We start from the raw sequence: 17,078 nt of genomic DNA on the forward strand, positions 1-17,078 counted from the left end.
TACTTTGAGTATGCGCGCTTTGTGCGTGATCCACGTATTATGACCTCAGGGAGCGTTACCAACATCTTCATCCAAGTAAGTGTTAGACGTACTTAAAAACGTGCAAACATAAATGGGAGTTCGCCTGTTGGGACAGTGAGGATTTAACCGCAGAAGACGCTCATCATCTAGTCAGTCCTGGACTTCCGAGTGCAATTGCAGCACATCATGTCGTCGTCCTCCTACAACGAACCAGTCTCTCTCATTGTCATCTCTAGCGTGTCCATCGGCATCGCGGCAATTGCAGCATTATGGATCAGCCTCGACATTCTCTGGCGCCGCGGATGGCGGTCTATGATGACCATCATGATCCCCGTGTATATCATCAATGCACTCTATCTCTGGCCGATTACTGCCTGGGTGTATGTAAAATATGGTCGGCCCTCGAAGCCAGCACCGAACAAACCTCCTCACGAGCAACACCATCCTCCGCACGCAGGGACGGGCGGCGAGACTGAGCGAACCCACGAAACCGCTGGTGGAGAGGGACGAGGCAGTGGTCAGAGTAGTACAACGGTCGCCTTCGACGAGAGAAATAGGGACGAAGAAAAGGCCGATGTTGACGACGAAGAGAAAGGTGAAGGAGGAGACCAAGGAGGAGACCACGCATGTCATTCCCACGGCTCTTCACGACCCATGTTTGCCACCGTTACAGTCGGAGTCTGCCACTGCGGCGCCGGCTGTGTGCTTGGAGATGTAGTGGGAGAATGGCTGGTCTATGGAACCCACGCCGGCTTTGGCGCACACGATTCACTCCTCTGGGCCGAGTACCTTGTCGACTTCGGATTCGCCTTTGCGTTCGGTATCTTTTTCCAGTACTTCTCCATAGCTCCTATGGCAGGCAACTACAGTCTAACAGTGCTCTGGCGGGCACTCAAGGCCGATGCTCTGTCACTCTTGTTCTTCGAGATCGGGTTGTTTGGGTGGATGGCCATCTTTCAAATCGGCATATTCAATTGGGACCTCGAAACGAATAGCGTCACATACTGGTGGATGATGCAGATTGGCATGTTTCTGGGTCATTGGACGGCTGTGCCGATCAACTACTGGTTGATCAAGAAGGGGATCAAGGCGCCTTGTGCGTGAAACTACAAGTGGACAGAGGTACACATCCAAAATGAGGCCCAGAGCAAGTGAATGAAATCAACTAATTCATACAATCGCTGGAGAACTCAATCATCGTAACGCTGTCGTCCGGTTTTTCAGGTCCTTATGCTCGGAAGGGATCTTTACCCTCATGGCATTGATGGTTTTCCATGCCATATGCAACTCGTCGACCAGCATAAAACCCATGGGTATAAATAGATTTGAAACCACGAGCTCCTTTCCTTGTAGTACATCCATCGTCCTCACCGAGCACCGTTCCTTGCTCTTGTTTGACCCAATCTCGGCCATCCTCGCTGTCCAAGCACATCCATCCTCGGCTCTCACGACTCCTCTCCCCAGCGTCCTTCTCAATCCCGACGTTCGACCACACCCTGTCAAACTATTCCTCGTCCCTCCCATCAGGACTTCCCCTAGATAGTCCCATAGCCCTGAACTCCACCGCTCTGCACACGGTCCGAGTAGACACCAGGCGCTGGACGACCCGTGAGTTGTCCATGTCTCGCGCGGTCACGGCGGTCGAAGTAGACGTATTCGAGGTAGAAGGCGTGGATGTGGCCTGGAATGTACCCAAGGAGGGTGAGGCAGATGTTGACAAACAGATCGACGCCACATCCAGCGACCATGAAGACACCGACTGGAGGAAGCAAGATTGTGATCAAGATGATCAGAAGGGCGGGGGCGGCGTCGGACATTTTGATTGTGTTTCTGTCCTTCGAGATTGCTTTGTTTGATTGAGTAGTTTAGTTGTTGATGCGCTTTGTGCAAGATATGAAGTGGTTACCAGGTATGTATGTCGGAGAAAGATTAAGTTGGCAGAATATCTCTTGCAAGTCGGACGCAGGCAGAAATGAAACTGCTCTGATATTTATGTGATTTGCGCCTGAAGCGCCGCAGCTGCAGCTTGAAACAAGGCATACAAAACACTCGTCCTCCTCACCCAATGACGTAGCCGCAAAGTGTGGCGCATGATGTGGCTGCGACTGTGGCTGTGCAGGCGCCACAAATGAGTTCTTCAATGTTCAACGAGTTACGAGTTAGAGTATCCTGTTCACGCTGGTCAAGGCCTGGAAAGTGGTCGAAGACCTACGAACATGGCAGCAAGGACTGTGTTATCAGAAACACTTCCAAAATCCAATAAGCCGTCTCAAAATATGCATAACAGTCATATTTTAAAACACCATCTATCATAATCATACACTTCTGTCTGTCGAACATGTGAAGAGGGCTGCCAGAAAGCAGTCTCAAGCCACAAGCTCACTTACGCCAGTCCTAGGCACTTCATCCAGCAGCGCCAAAAGACCATCATCGGTCTCCTGAGCCGCATAATCCCTGATACTCAAACTTGTCCTGTTGTCCTTCAACGTCGGATCTGCCCCGGCCTCCAGCAACATCTGCACGGTCCGGTACCTTCCCCTGGCTCTCCTTTTCTTCTCTGCCACGTCGGTAACGTCGCCCTTGATGACCGCATGCATGAGCGGCGTTTTGCCAAACTTATCCCGTGCGTCGATCTCCGGATACCGATCGAGCAGCATCTCGACAAGAACGGGATCACACCGCCGTGAAGCGTCATGCAGGAGCGTATTGCCATGCCATATCAGAGGGAACTCCGTCGGCAAGGGGAAGTTCAGCAATTGCTTGACGATAGCATAATACCCCTTTCTGCAAGCTACCATCAATGGCGTCAGACCCTCTGCGTCGCGGATGTCTGTCCTGATCCCTGCACAGGCCAACAACAGTGCTGTGATCGTCGAATAGCCCCTGTCTACGGCCGCTTGGAGCGCGGTGAACGGGTTTCTAGGGTTGGATTCGGTGTACCCGGCTTGATACGCCACAGCGTTCACGTCGACTCCGTGTTTGATGAGTAAGTTCACTTCTTCTGCATGCTCTTCTTTCAATTCGCAGAAGAAGTGCAGAGGCGCATAACCACGACCTGTACTCGCCAGCCCTTGCCCAACTCCACGGCGGACGTTCTTCTCCAGTTCCATCTTGCGGATTATCATGACAGTGGAATGGTAGGTATCGAGGAACTGTAGTGCAACTTTGACTGCGCGGTCGAATTTCCTCTCCGCGCAGAGTTGAGAGATGGCGAGAAACGTGGGCTCCACAGTGCGGCTCGAGGAAGATCGTTCGAGCACTCCAGTAGAGGGTGTTGTGATAGAGTCATCGTCATGCACCGAGATACTGCGTTCGTGAGTCGAAGAATCAGAAGGGGAGTGGAGGCCTCTCAGTAAGTCGTTGCGGGTTTGACCAGTGTCCATGTCTTCGAAAGTGTCGTTCAACGTTGTCGACCTTGATATAGACACTCTATGCAAGTCTGCTATGGGTGGGGACTGTGCTAGAGTGGACTGGGAAGACCGTCCGAAATGTCTGATGCGTTGCGCAAAACTGGACCGACTGTTCCGAGAGATCGCTTGTGGCTGCGCAGTCACAAATCCTGGCTCGGGCGATACCACTCTCCCTGCGGACGGCGATTCCTCAACCGTCAGTGGTGATGGCTCTCGAGGTATGCTCTGCGACGACTTTTCGGGAGGCAAGAGAAACACCTCGTACCCTTCTGCCTCTTCTTCATCCCCTTGAGCTCGATAGATGTCTATGATCAATTGCACCGACTCAAGCGTCTTCTCGTCCTGCGGACCAAGCTCCTTCCTCCGCTCGGTAAACGCTTTGAGGCCATGCTCTTCTGCCGAGTCAAAGTCTGCCTTCATCATGAATACCAGACCCAGCATGTGACTTGCTGCAAGTGCTTGAAGCTTGTCGGCTCGTTGATATGAAGAAGATGACCGCTTTGTCATGGGATCTGCATTTCCTGCAACACTTGGAAATATGTCGGGTCCCATTCCGGCTACGGGTTCCAGAAGAGCGACAGCCTCATCAAGCTTTTCCTGCTTTACGCATGTCTCAGACAGCATGAGAACAACTTCTGCCGGCTGAAATGATATCCTTCCGTCGAAGTTATTACTATGCATGAGTGTTAAGGCCTTTCGAAAATGTATCTCGGCACCAGCATGATTCTCTTGTTCGACTCTCTCTTGTCCAAGTTTTAGGTGCCGCTTGGTACGCATGAAATGAATCTCGGAATCGTCTTCTGGAGATCTCGTGTTATGACCGTTTGATCTAGAGCGCTGTTGCCCCAGACGCGAAGTACGGCTGGGATCCGTGGTATCCGATGGCTCGGGGATCCAGCCCACCAACCGTTCTCTTTCAGAGATTGGCATTGGGAGTTCGGGCACTGAAGGCTTTCTGCGGTCTAGGATAAGTTCTGGTTCGATAGCTGGAGAAACGGTACTCAGTGAGGATCTCGTACTGGCAGCCGCGGACGCTGTCGTGAGGAATTTCTTCGCAAAGGCAATGTAGGTATCCATGCCGTCGTCTGGCTTTAGTACTTCGGGCTCTGCAGCAACGATCGTAGCGCCACCCAGTGTTTGTGAGCGCGAAGGCTGGCCGAGTCTTTCAACAAGCTCTCTCATTGACCTCTCTAGGGCCATCAGCTTTGCATCCAGTGAGACTTGATGGTCACTGGTCGTCCCCCGTTGTTCGAGTTGCAGCATGACGCAGACCATTTGTATCGGGAGAGCAAGCGCCGAATTGAAGAACTGGATGCGTTGCCGAAGACGAGATAATTCGCCGGACGACAGTGATTCTTGTAGTTGTGCTCTGATTTTTCGACCAAAGCCAGAAGTTTGGCCAATATGGTTGAGCACTTCGTTGACTCGCTTGACGGTCCGCTTCGAGTCATCGAGAGTCTCTTGGATTTGTTTCCATAGGTGAAAGCCATCCGAAGTTTGACTGGCTACACGAGCCGCCTCTGCCATCAGCGGAGACGATAAACTTCTCTCAAGACCTTCATACGTGGTTCGGAGAGCGGCAACTTCATCGCAAAAGGATGAGATACGCGCATCAACGGTTCTGACATCTCCTACCCACTTGATGATCGTGATAGTAACCTGTGCGCAGGCGCCAGCTATCTGCAGGGCACCCGATGTGATTGAGAAAGGATCCATTGTGAAGATACACTTGAAGTCGCGGCTGTCGCCCTAGAAGTGTTGGCAATAGTTGACCGCGGGAGCTGGCAGATGGCCATCACATCGAACGGGAAGAATCCGCTAGGTGGAAGCAGAAAGTTGAGTCTGTGCCTGGCTGAGTCCGCTCATGAAGAAACCTATGAGTGACAAGTAGCACCTTCAAAAACTGTCCTACCTTCAAGCTGGGAAGCTGGGTGGCAGTGCTCTGCTTGCACAGAGCGGGATGGTGTTCCCCGGGCATGGCTTTTGACTGGGCGCATCACCACCTAGAAATGGGGGCGGCCTGGGGGCTGTGGATGGGCATTCTGGGGCTACGCGGGCCACGTGCATTTCGATGCGGCTGAGTTGATGGCACCAAAGTCCTCCCCCTGGTCCTCCTCCTTCTCCTCTATTGGACCTCCCTCTGACGCTCGCTCAAACGAGTTTGTGATCTACAGCTGCCTAGAGGACCCAGCCGAGATCATCGTTCCACGCGACGGGCAATGTCGGACCTCTATGCGACTTGCCCTGTCACTCTGTGCCGTCCTTGCGAGCGAGTGTCACGAGAAGACTCCAGAGTAGCAAGCGCCATCACCAGGTGCAATTCTGCGTCAGGAACCTTCATTGGTGGCCGACAAAACGACTCATGTAATTTCTTTTGACATGCTTGTATGCAAAGTACTTGGCTGGCGACCAATGGTTCACCAGTAGGATGCATGGAACTTTTCTAGAAGCATCATGAGGCAGCCCCAGTAAGGCTGGGGGAGGAATGCGAATGTAACATTGCGCATCATTGTTCCTCGCTGGCCAGTATGATCGTCAGCCCTACTGGATTGTGCTCATGACGCTTTCACGTGCTTATCTTTCGGGAGACCAGTATGTACAGAGAAGCCCTCTGTCGACCATCACTCTTTGTCGACATTGGGAGCCCAGTCTGCTTCGAATGCCGACGCAAAACCCTGTGCCTTTAGAGTTCCTGACTATCTAAGAATCCGATGTCGTCGGTGCTTTAGAGGAAAGGCTCTTCTCCAGGATTGATTCGCATGAATGCAGCGATGTCCTGCTCGGTGAGCGTATCATTCATCGGTGGGGGATGTGAGCATGTGCCTGATCCATCCCTGCCGCCTACGTTCTCCCCTGTCAGTGCAAAAGGCCAAGCAAATCCTTGAGCGTAGGGCAATTCCATTTGCGCAGAGCCATACCGGTCACTGCCCTCGGACCTAAGAGGCGGAGGCGCAGGAGTTATGCCATAACTAAATGATTGAGAAGGGAGATACTGATTGCGGCCAGGGTTCGGCGTGCCTGCTGATGATTCCCACATCGGGGTCGGCGTTGCGTAGTGCATTTGTTGGTAAACCGGCACGCTCACCGGGTGTGGAGGCAATGGCGTGGATTGAGGCCGATACGGTCGTGGTTGCTGACCACCGCGCTGTGGATGAGACGGAAGTGTCATCCCTTTTCCAACTCTGTTTCTCGATGTGCTTGGAATGGGTTTCTCGGCTTTCACTGGCGCCGGCGGTCGAGTCTGCTCTTCCATTGGCCCGCTCCTGTCGCCAGGGTATTTACATAGCGGCTCGACTGTTTTACAAACACTCTCCACATCGAGGTCAATGATATGCGACAGTCTGCGGGTCAAAACCTGACGCAATCAGTCGGTTAATGTAGCAAGCATATATCGATCGCACACTCACTGTCACCACATCCAAGCACCTTCGTGAACCAATGTCCTGACAGGCGGTTTTGGCGAGTATGCGAATGCCTTCCTCCGACTCCTTTTGGATGGCTTCACATTCTCGGTTCCCGTGCTGAGTGGCAAGGAAGAATATCAGGCTTACCAACGAAAGAAATATCGTGTAGACAGACTGCCAGGCTGCGGGAGCAAGAAAGCCCCCTCGAAGCATTTCAGCGGAGCGCGAGATTGTGTTCCTAGAGGTTCTGACGCATGACATTGCACAACGGAGAAGCCGTTGATCTGGAGGTTGATCCACGCTTGTCCTGGCCAGGTAATGCAGAAATGGTCTGTAGAGTATCATGTGCCCGAAATTGTGAACCATCTCAAGCTCGTAGACCACACTGCGTTTGAATCAGCCTTAGTCTGCGTTGTGATGGAATATTGTTACCTGCTCAATGACTCGCCCTCACCGTCTGAACCAAGTGCATCAGAGAGCCCGTCTCGCCAGGCTCTGAAGTCGTCTTCAATCTCCAAAATGCTAGCATTGCTAACGTATATCTTTTTCGATTCCCCGGCACGATGAGCCTCTTCGTCGGTTTTAGGATAAAGCTTTTGGGTCAATTTGCTCATGATCCTTAGAACATTCAGGTACTGTGCGGAGGCAGCAAACATTCTCCTTGTCCGTAAAGAAGCAAATCCTCCCTGGGTCTCATCTGCGTAGTCCTTGATGTGGCCGCTGGGTTTGAACTGGTCAACATAGTCCACATTGATCATCCCAGGAAGTCCGAGGACAGTGCCACTGTATATGTCGAGTTTGACGATAGTCCAGAAGACTCGGCGTCTAACATCTTTTTCAGGCTCTGACAAATCCTCCAGCGTTGAACATGTCCGCGTATGAAGACCCATCCTCATGGCAGCTGCCACAGCCAAACCGAGATAGGTGTGAGCGTTTGCAAGTCGTGCAGTGGACATGAGGAATAGAATGAAACACAATAGTGTTTGTAGGCTCAGTATATCGGTGCAATGATCGAGGTTCACCATGCGGCGTGCGGCGATGAAATGGCGCATTCTTTTGAGTGGTCAGAATTGTGTGAGAAGGGAGGATGAGATCAGACTTACGCCTGGTTGACCGCCCCCGTGCAGCCATCTGTAAATTGTCAGGAAGCTGTATGGGCGTAGACACAGAGAAACAGACGGCACGTGCTCTAATGGCACATACTTTGCGAGGAGTAGATATACGTACATTTCTCATGCATCTTCCGGTCAAAGAGGTAGCCCAGGGCAGTGACGGCATAGAATAACGGCAAAAAATCATGGTCGGAGTCGGCGAACTCGATGGGATCTAACTCATAGATACGGTCTGTCTGTCTCTGGAAATTCGGTTCGTCCAGGAATTGTAAAAGTTGGTACGTCTGTCCAAAAACTACGTCGAGTAGTTCCGTTGCTGTTTGCCTTGAAGGAAGTAATTGCGAGAAGGGGATGTCCGTTGCAAGAGCCTGCTTGTCCGGAAGTGGAGACTCAAAGAGTCTGGAAATAACCTCTAATCCAACGTAACCGCCGGCGGCCTGGTCGCGGGAGGAGATCTCTGGATTGAACAGTTCTTGAGTGCGTTGTAGGAAGGCGAAACCAGAGCCGCCTCCGTAATACTCGGTGGATTTTTTCGTTGAAGTGAGCCGGCCTCGGCCGTCCAACATGTTTTCAAGATGATCCCCAGAGCTATCATCCGCTGGGTCCGACGTATCCGACTCGGATAACGGAGAACCAGGGGGAGACTCGAAAATGTTGCTGACTTCGAGATTTAGCTGAGGCGAGGGGCTCTGGGCCTGGATCTTCAAAAGCAATGCTTTGGCGCGTCGTAGACGATCCTCAAGGATCTTGGTCCGGGGGGCTCCTGCCGTCCTTTGTCCCCTTGTGGACGTGAAAGAACAATCTTTCCTGGTGGTGAGCGGGGAAACCATATGCAAAGAACAAGGCTGGACTCACGACGGTCGAAGTCTTGACATGGTTCACAAGGGAGGCGGCCGTCGCACCGGACTTTTCTGATCCTGCAGTCCATTCAGCATGACTGAAATATCCAACTTGCGAAGACACACATACCTGCACTCATTGCACGCTCGGCTCACCCTCGAATATCGTCTCCGTTTCGGCGTTGATGGTGAGTCTGCCGGGCTGTCACGCATCTTGGACTGCTGGGCTTGTCCTCCGACGGCTGTTCCACGACAGAAGCGTATAGAAATATAAGGTTGCCCTGATATCCCACCCAGTAGAAATGCACTTAGATAAACAGCTGGTAGCTTGAGAGGTCGTGTTTGCTGAAGTTCTCATCTCAGAGCGGGCCCATAATAACTCGCGACGAAGAGAACCACTGAGGGGTCGGCCAAGGCACTATTTGAAGCGATCCGAATATCAGTAGAGATTTGGTTAAACACTGACCTCATGTGGATCATGGAGAATGAAACGAGGCTTCGGATCCATGTGCAAGAAAGAAAGCGCGAGATGAAATTATCTTACGAGCTCTTACGAGTACATCTGTTAGCCACCGTCGTTTTGGTGTCGTTGACAGAGGCATGACATGGCATGACAGGGGTACGCGAACCCTGTGGCGCCTGAAGGCTGAATGATTAGTAGGCAATCATGTTGCGTTTATCTCGGGGGACGACAATTTTACCGTGTGGGTACGCCTGCACACAAACACGAGACTCCGCTGGGTGACGGTAGAGGTGAAGACCAAAGAGCAGAAGTGCTCTACCACTAGCCATCGTCAGTGGGAATATCTTGCATGAATCGCTCGTCCTCGCGCACCAGCAACCTTAGGCATAGAATACTTGATTGAGTGTGCCAGGACATTGCCGCGTTTCCGAATTCCACTTGTCCGTGGAAGCCAAGCTGGGGCCATGAATGCTTGTATGTGACCACAACGTCCTTGATTGGTCCGAGCCAGCAGTGTCTGCCACATATAGGCGAGGGCAAGTCACCTAGACAGCTGTTTCAATTGCCGTTCTTGCGGACTCGTTCCCACGGAACTGTGCCGGTGCGTGCTGCTGGCAAAATTCAAAGCTTAAGTCGGTGAGGCGACTGAGCAGCTGTCACGGGTCCAATGAGGAAATCACAAAAGCCAGACTCTGATACGCCAAATGGAGCGCTACCGCGCGATGATGCCACAATGCATATACACAGTAGGGCTGGAAGGTCTGAAGGTATACAACAGTCGGCCGGGTTGTGCCGCCACCGAGGCCCTGTAGACGGCCAGAGCCAGCAAGTCACCACTAACTGTTGGTGATAACATTATCAAGTGAGCCTGGTTGGCTGGTTGGAAAGCGACGGCGTATGGAGTACTTTCGTCGAGTTGCTCAGAACTGTAACATCAAGCAATATATATAGAGATATATTGCGACGGATCCTCTCACGTTCCCGCAGCTGTACCCTACAAGAGGCTGCCCGGGCAGGCGGGAATGACCCATCAGTGGCAACCAGGCAACAAACGAGCAAGATCTCAAAAACCGACATGTGCCCTCTTATGCAAGACTTTTGCATGGAGTCCCCTTGACTTCCAGATAGTCCACGAACATGTCGTCTCAACATTTTCGAAGGTTTCCAGGCTTGCGACCAGGAAATCATGCCGCACTTTTAGTCCCGGCCGATTTATCACTGACAGCATGGTTGCACCCTCTATGGGGAGTTCTGTCTACAGAATTGTAGAAGAAAGCTGTAGGATTTCTGCATGATGCGTGGATCGGACTTCCATGACGATGCTGCAGCAACATCGTTGCCTTGACGTGTAAGAGAATCGCCAATGTCTGCGTGGGGCTCAACAATTATGAGAGAGAGTGAGTGCCAGAAGTTCATGTAATTCGCCTTTGAGTCTACCGCTTGAAGCGCCTCTTCGCGCCAAGGCAGGTGCGAAGAGGCCTGGACGAGGCCTGAAAGGGCGATGGTAGAGCGTAAGAAGCCTATAACTGACAAGATGGCGACGTATGGTGTACCGAAGGAGACGCAATCGGTCAGATCAGGCCCTTTCTAGCCAAGTCTACTTTCCGCACGGCCTCGCCAGGCTTGAATCCTCCCTTGCTGACACAGACTGCAATACCTTCACCCAGTTCAATCTTGTCTTCCACCTCTGGGAACGGGCAAGGACAATGATGTGGAAAATGAACGCATGCTAGAGTATCGGGACAAAGATAGTTCGAGCAGGTCGCTATGAGCCGTGGCCGGTCAGTAAACGTCGTCGGCAATTGAAGCAATGCGAAGCAAGGGAGACCAGATCACCATTGAGGAATCCGAAATCTCGTCACAGCAATCTCGAACGAAAGGATGAATGTACTGACCTCCTTCCCAGTTCTGACGGTACCAGCTCGAATCACTTGGGACATTTTGTTTCTCTTGTTGCCCCTGAGCCTGCTGTCCTCCTTGGAAGAATTGCTCGAAGAACTGAAATTGAGCGGTGGCCAAACCGGCAAGAACAAGCAATAATCCGACAAAGGTTCTCATGTTCGCGCTGTTAAGGGAGTCGCTTTTCGTCGAGCACGTAGAGGTGATGGAGAGGAAAGAGACAAGTGGTTCTTTTGCCCGGTCATAAATTGTGTAGACAGTGACCGAAAACGGTTAGCGTACATTTACCAGTGACCTGCAGATTCCAACTGCTGCGGCGCATCCATAAGACCTCGATCAAGCTCTACTACCAAGGCACATGTTATCGTCAACATGCTACAGCCTCGATTGTCCCGGTCCGTCACGTCGGCGGACGCATCTCTAGCAGCTCTTGCGTCCTCGTTGAATGCCCTGAGTCTATGTTCGAGCCACAAAGCCTTTCATCCTCGCACATCCATAAATTTCGTCCGACATGCTTCCCACGCAGCTCAAGGGCGTGCCAATGGCCCAACCGACTCCGCAGGACGACGACTAGGCGCCAAAAAAACTGCATCGGAATATGTAGCGCCAGGACACATCATCTTCAAGCAGAGAGGTAACGACTGAATTCCCGGCTGACCCCCAAAGCCACAGAAGACTGATGGACTCAATCACCAGGCACGAAATGGCACCCGGGCGATAACGTCGGTATAGGGAAGGATCACACAATCTTTGCCCTCGAGTATGGCTACGTTCGATACTACCGCGATCCTCTGAAGCACCCGAAACGACGTTATATTGGTGTCGCCCTAGAAAAGGAAGGACCGGGCTCACAACTTCCCCTGCCTCCCAATGCACCCTCTCGGAGACGCTTAGGGATGTATGCCACGCCAATAAAACAGCAAGACGCGGACAAGGACTTTATGGAAGCACACCTCAGCGGCCATAGCCACGTTGCTTTCAGAGATGGCGCGACTCCGACACCATCCCCGCCCACAATCACACGGCAGGGCACCTACCGAGAAGCAAACGTCTCAATTGGTCGGGCTGCGGAGAGAAAGGGAGTGAAGGTTCGCGCGTATGATCGCGGAGACAGATGGTTGGCGTGGAGAAGACGGGCTGCTAGAGTCAAAGCGGCCATGGAAGCCAAGGTCTCGAAAGGCACGAAAAAGTCGAAAGGAAAGAAGTCAAATAAAGGTGCTAAGATTGGCGGCAAGATGAGGTAGTCCTGGAGTGAATGTCGTTTGTTCGAATCTGTATAATTATTTACAGGAAAACAAGTGCAAAGGACACTTGACACCTGGACGGCTGTGTGATGTGCTTTGGCATGAATGATTCACCTGGCGTAGGTTCCCTGCGTATGTGCAAATGTATAGGGTGCCAGCAAATGATTCTTTTCAGAGCCCATTTTCTGCCTTGAACTTATCCCACGCCTCGTTCAATGCACTGAAAACGGCACCCGCAATCATTCGCTGCTCGGTCGTCGCGTCTGTCGGAATCTGACAATCCCAACAAGTCAGTATGAATTCGCGCAAGCATATTCACAAGAACAGTGATTCGACATACCTTATCAGGATGCACCTTGGCAATGCCCTTCATATATTGCACCTTCACTTTTGCTGGTAACACCAGATCCGCCATGCTGATCTTCTTCCACCCGGACTCCTCCCAGAGCACATTGTCCAAACTGCCGAGAAGGGCGCGCAGGTTGTCCGCTTTGCCACCTTTCCAGGCTTGTATGCGCTCATCGACCGAATCAGCCAGCCGGAACTTCTCATCGTCCGCTTGTTCAGCCGCCATATTCGCTGCCCTGAGCCGCGTCACTGCTGCAGCCGGCACAGTCGACGTAAGCCGACCAGGAGGCGCTGATGCTGGCTTTCTCGCAGTAGCAATAGGAGGTCTGGGTTTGGCTTTCGCAACTCCCGGATTCGCCGCCTTTTCAGCACGCATGCGGCCCTGGATACTGGTGGCACCGCCGTGCCCGCCCTGGACGGCCTCGCGCCAGACGACGGCTGCATCGGCCCATTTCTCCATCTGCTCGAGTGCTTCAGCCTTGCGCATGAGCGCTTTGCCGTAGTACTCGCGCATAGCTTTGGGCGCGTCCTTCCCATTGCCGAAGTCGATGGACTCCGATTCGCCTTTGGACGAGCCGATGACAGCCATGGCCCTGTCCGCATCGGAGATGGCAGTCTTGGGCTCACCGATTTTTAGTGCGGTAAGAGCCCGGTTAGTCAGGAGGACTATGGAAAGAGGGTGGCTATCAGGGAGATGCGAGATAGACGTGCCATAAGATTGATGGGCGGAGGAGTAGTCGCCGCGCTTGAAGTGCTCATTGCCCTTCTCACGGTGAGAATGGCATGCTTGCAGGCTGATGGCGGAGACGGTGGGGATGGTGCGCGTTGGTGGTGGTGGCCGGACCGGTGTTTCTGCGCGTCTCACGGGTTGGGACTGAGGTCGAGATACGGGATTAGTCGCTATCTTGAGCGGCGGCTGTACGCGAGGAGCAACACCTCTGAAGCTGCCCTCGAGAAGGTTAGGTTCAGGGCCAGAGATAGATGGCTGAGCTGCAGGTTGAGGTTTTCGTCTGCGAGCAGAACTGACATATGCTTGAGCGGCTTGATCCTCAGCTGCTGTTCTGTTTAATGTAGAGCGCGATGTTCCGGCGGGCGATGGAGTTTGCTGCCGGAGGAAAGCAGGTTGTTTTGTTGGGATTGACTCTCTCAATCGTGACGGCATAGCCGGAGAGTGATCGCGAGAGGTGCCAGCACTAGAGTCAAACTGTCGGTCTTGCCTTGACGAGGCTGTGGGCCGTAGCGGAGGAGTTGGTCGACTGGATTCAAGCATCATGGCCTCGTCCGTCACAGTAGATGGCTTTTGGACTTCAGGACTTCGTCTCCTTGGTCGACCTGTGCCAGATACATCATCTCTTGCATGTGACGGAGCGTCGGCTCTGCGTGGCTTTTCTGTTTCTCGCATCCAGCGTGGTTGGCTCGAAGAGTCACTGTCAGAGTTGAGTTCTTGGACAGCCTGCTGTACTCGTTTCGTGCCTTGCTTCCATAACGACCCTGCTGTTTTCAAGAAGTTGCTGCCAAAATCTGCTGCCATTTGTTCAAAGCCTTCTTCTGCGGCTGATGATGGAGCTTGTTGTCGCTTCCGAGCCCTATCTCCTTCGTCATAGTGCATTTGTCGCCTCGAGGCTTCTGATCCTGGCCGGCTGCCCCCTCGCACGCCATCCGTGTCTGCCGTTTGGCTCGGGTCTCTAGCTTGCGTTTGCTTTCTTGCTTCGGCATGCGCTTGATTCAATAAAAGGCCTACAGCAGCTTGTACGTCGGTGCCAGATTCAGTGGCCTCTAGAGCAAGTCGTGCTTTGATCGCAGGAAATCCCATCTCGACAAGCTCGGCGATGGCCTTGTCCTGTGGATGAAGTTCAGCAACGTGCTTCTCCTGTTCTGGAGGAGGCAATTCCGCCTTAGGTCGAGCAGATGCGGGTTTCCCAAGCAGCCCAAGCACATCATCGTCATCCTCAAGAGTGGAAGCGATAGCTCCGGTATCTCTGCTCCGCGGTTTCGATTCCGAAAGCCCAAACGGGTCATCGTCTTCATAGCTCGGTGTATTCGGCTGTAAGGGCGCTGTATTAGAGTCACTCTGACTTGTAGCAGGCTTGTTGAATACAGCAAACAGATCGTCCTCATCATCATTGGGCGCGTTCTTCGTCAAGTTGGTCGTGGCATCCTTTGAAGCGTCGGCTACGGGTGTACGTCCACCACTACCCAGATTGTTCCAAAATTGATCATCGCCACCAGTATATTGCTCTTTTTGTTTCTGGCTCTCTATCTGTTGTTGCCGTTGCCTTGCCTCTGCCTGCCTCTTTTGCTGTTCTAGAAGCGATAGGTTCTTATTCGGCCCGGCTGCGAAGGAAATGAGGTTCGCGAAGCTGTCGTTTACCGGAGTCGTTGATTTCGATGGAGGATGGCCTGATGAACCATTTAAGGGAGTAGCTCGTCCTGAGGCCGGTGGAGTAGGTTTCAGTGTAGAAAAAGCAGTGTATGTGGATGTTGGGTGTTTCTGTCCATCGGCCGGGGTTGACGTCCATTTCAACCCCGCGATATCGTCCATGATTGCGAAGGAGGGCGTCTCATGAGTATACGCACAGTATACTGAGATTACTCATTGCCAAATACCCAGTCACAGGAACTGCTCGACAGTGTCACAGCCATGCAATAGTGATTTGTTTGGCTCTGAACGAATAGGGTGATGTGCCTGCGCCACAATTGTCAACAGCAACGCCACATTTGAGCTCGTGTCTAAAATAGCAGTTCTCCGGAGTGTCGTCCTAGTTAAACTCGAGCAATATCATCTATGTGACTTGACCTTCCCACCTACTCCCATGCTCTATATCATGGTCAATGCGAGCCCTCACGACGCTAGCCTCGAGGTGGGGACAGCCTCCCAAGTCATTGTGACCACATAATACTTCCGCTTTGGCAGATCGTCCGCGATGGGCTTTTCCTTCAACACCTGGTAATCATCCTTGAGCTTTTTCAGACCTTCCCAAGAGGATTCTTCGAGTTTGCCTGTCCATATCAATGCAGTCTCTTCCCTGGTCAGGGGAAATTTCCACCCTTTTGCTCGTTCTGTAACCACCTTTAGCTGTGACTTCTTAGCCTTATCGGTCTCAAACTCCATCTTGAGTACCTTCAGCCCCTCGATCTGGCAGACCTGGCCGCCCCACGTCGTCAATCTCTCGATACGTGACTTGATGTATTCGAGGCTCGGTTGTGTTGGTTCAGCCAGCATCTGCTGACACGATGTCCTATTCTCTCGCCATGGGCAAATACCTAGACGGTCGCTGCTTGCTGGAGGGCTCTCCCATGACCACCAATCGGAGTGACGGATAGTTATATGTAAGCACGAGGTCCTGAATGTGAAGGCCCGCCAGCCAAAAAAGTTAGGGAGGCTTTCGAGATTGCACTGTTGAGCGAAGATGTGAACGAGCTGGATTGCGCTCTTCTGGTCTTCGTTCAGACGCAGGACCAAGTCATTCCATCTGGATGTGTGCCTGTTTCCCCGCCCAATTGACAACCAGGGCCCATTGAAGAGCCAGAAGATATGCTCATTCACGGACACTGGCAGAAGGCGAGTCTCCCCGTAGATCCGTTTGCAGGTGCGAAGCAATGCGCAATTCGTCTTCTTATGGTGGTGGTAGCCTGGCCTGTAGAAAACGCGATCAGGCCTGTAGGGTTTTGATGTGTCGTCGGCCGCTCTCAAAGCTAAGGCGAAGATCTCGGCTCTGATCTCGGCCGGAAGCTTTGAGAACAGCGGGCTGCCTCCCTGGGGACTGACTCTGATTGCGTCCATCATGCTGATGCCGCCGGTTTGATGGCGTGTCCGGCTTGTGGACCTCGGGATCCCAGCCGAAGTACCTGATAGTGAAAAGCGGGTGTTTCAGATCAGATTGGCGCGCTACGAGTAGGCTCAAGGAATTGGGCATGCACTGGCACGTTGGGGCACTTCATACAAGTAGTGACCACTCAACGGTACCTGAATTGGACCAAGGATCAATGGGAGGACATCTCAATGGAAGCGTGAGTGTGGTGTAGGAAATATATGGTGCAGCTGGCTGCCTTGCGGCTGCTGCTCCTTGAAACGCTTCTGCCTTGAGCCATGCGACGTGGATTTGCGGATCGTATCATAAACCTCGCCATGCATGGCTCTAGCTTGCTGCATATGCCTGGGCTCGATCGCGACTCTGGTTACCCCGTAGTTAGCGAGGGGTTCACCAGGGGAAGGAGCCAAACGGGTTCATGGCCGTCACCAGGGGCAATACGAAAAGGTGTCACCAAGACCCAGTAAGTGGCTGGGGCGTCTGCTATGAGCCAGTGTCGGCGATAGGTGCATGATGCCGCCTACAA

The 17,078-nt window shown here is 52.7% G+C and overlaps 8 protein-coding genes across 8 annotated transcripts; 2 read left to right on the forward strand and 6 right to left on the reverse strand.

Moving 5' to 3' along the window:
- Positions 1 to 207: 207 nt before the first annotated feature.
- PV05_02229 (uncharacterized protein) lies at positions 208 to 1,125 on the forward strand (the record flags this gene model as incomplete). Its single annotated transcript, XM_013462793.1, has 1 exon — positions 208 to 1,125. One exon carries the CDS (start codon positions 208 to 210, stop codon positions 1,123 to 1,125), a length of 918 nt encoding a protein of 305 aa, XP_013318247.1.
- A 90-nt stretch (positions 1,126 to 1,215) lies between these two features.
- Positions 1,216 to 1,545, reverse strand: PV05_02230 (uncharacterized protein; the record flags this gene model as incomplete). The annotated part of the gene is made up of 1 exon (XM_013462794.1): positions 1,216 to 1,545. The coding sequence occupies one exon, from the start codon at positions 1,543 to 1,545 to the stop codon at positions 1,216 to 1,218; it is 330 nt and encodes a 109-aa protein (XP_013318248.1).
- An 11-nt stretch (positions 1,546 to 1,556) lies between these two features.
- On the reverse strand, positions 1,557 to 1,838 carry PV05_02231 (uncharacterized protein; the record flags this gene model as incomplete). Its single annotated transcript, XM_013462795.1, has 1 exon — positions 1,557 to 1,838. One exon carries the CDS (start codon positions 1,836 to 1,838, stop codon positions 1,557 to 1,559), a length of 282 nt encoding a protein of 93 aa, XP_013318249.1.
- A 473-nt stretch (positions 1,839 to 2,311) lies between these two features.
- PV05_02232 (uncharacterized protein) lies at positions 2,312 to 5,377 on the reverse strand. The gene has a single exon (XM_013462796.1). It carries the CDS (start codon positions 5,145 to 5,147, stop codon positions 2,388 to 2,390), a length of 2,760 nt encoding a protein of 919 aa, XP_013318250.1. The 5' UTR covers positions 5,148 to 5,377; the 3' UTR covers positions 2,312 to 2,387.
- Positions 5,378 to 5,779: 402 nt separating this feature from the next.
- On the reverse strand, positions 5,780 to 9,438 carry PV05_02233 (uncharacterized protein). The gene is made up of 7 exons (XM_013462797.1): positions 8,917 to 9,438; positions 8,803 to 8,864; positions 8,063 to 8,749; positions 7,939 to 7,966; positions 7,268 to 7,888; positions 6,839 to 7,220; positions 5,780 to 6,786 (listed from the first exon to the last, which is right to left on the reverse strand). Exons 1-7 carry the CDS (start codon positions 8,997 to 8,999, stop codon positions 6,157 to 6,159), a joined length of 2,493 nt encoding a protein of 830 aa, XP_013318251.1. The 5' UTR covers positions 9,000 to 9,438; the 3' UTR covers positions 5,780 to 6,156.
- A 2,051-nt stretch (positions 9,439 to 11,489) lies between these two features.
- PV05_02234 (ribosomal protein L27) lies at positions 11,490 to 12,565 on the forward strand. Its single transcript, XM_013462798.1, has 2 exons — positions 11,490 to 11,782; positions 11,845 to 12,565. The coding sequence occupies exons 1-2, from the start codon at positions 11,521 to 11,523 to the stop codon at positions 12,390 to 12,392; spliced, it is 810 nt and encodes a 269-aa protein (XP_013318252.1). The 5' UTR covers positions 11,490 to 11,520; the 3' UTR covers positions 12,393 to 12,565.
- On the reverse strand, positions 12,348 to 15,380 carry PV05_02235 (uncharacterized protein). Its single transcript, XM_013462799.1, has 2 exons — positions 12,733 to 15,380; positions 12,348 to 12,665 (listed from the first exon to the last, which is right to left on the reverse strand). Exons 1-2 carry the CDS (start codon positions 15,280 to 15,282, stop codon positions 12,564 to 12,566), a joined length of 2,652 nt encoding a protein of 883 aa, XP_013318253.1. The 5' UTR covers positions 15,283 to 15,380; the 3' UTR covers positions 12,348 to 12,563.
- Positions 15,381 to 15,567: 187 nt separating this feature from the next.
- Positions 15,568 to 16,634, reverse strand: PV05_02236 (uncharacterized protein). Its single transcript, XM_013462800.1, has one exon. It carries the CDS (start codon positions 16,525 to 16,527, stop codon positions 15,583 to 15,585), a length of 945 nt encoding a protein of 314 aa, XP_013318254.1. The 5' UTR covers positions 16,528 to 16,634; the 3' UTR covers positions 15,568 to 15,582.
- Between the last annotated feature and the right edge of the window lie 444 nt (positions 16,635 to 17,078).

Source organism: Exophiala xenobiotica (assembly GCF_000835505.1).
Source record: "Exophiala xenobiotica strain CBS 118157 unplaced genomic scaffold supercont1.2, whole genome shotgun sequence".
In the NCBI taxonomy this organism is placed as follows: domain Eukaryota; kingdom Fungi; phylum Ascomycota; class Eurotiomycetes; order Chaetothyriales; family Herpotrichiellaceae; genus Exophiala; species Exophiala xenobiotica.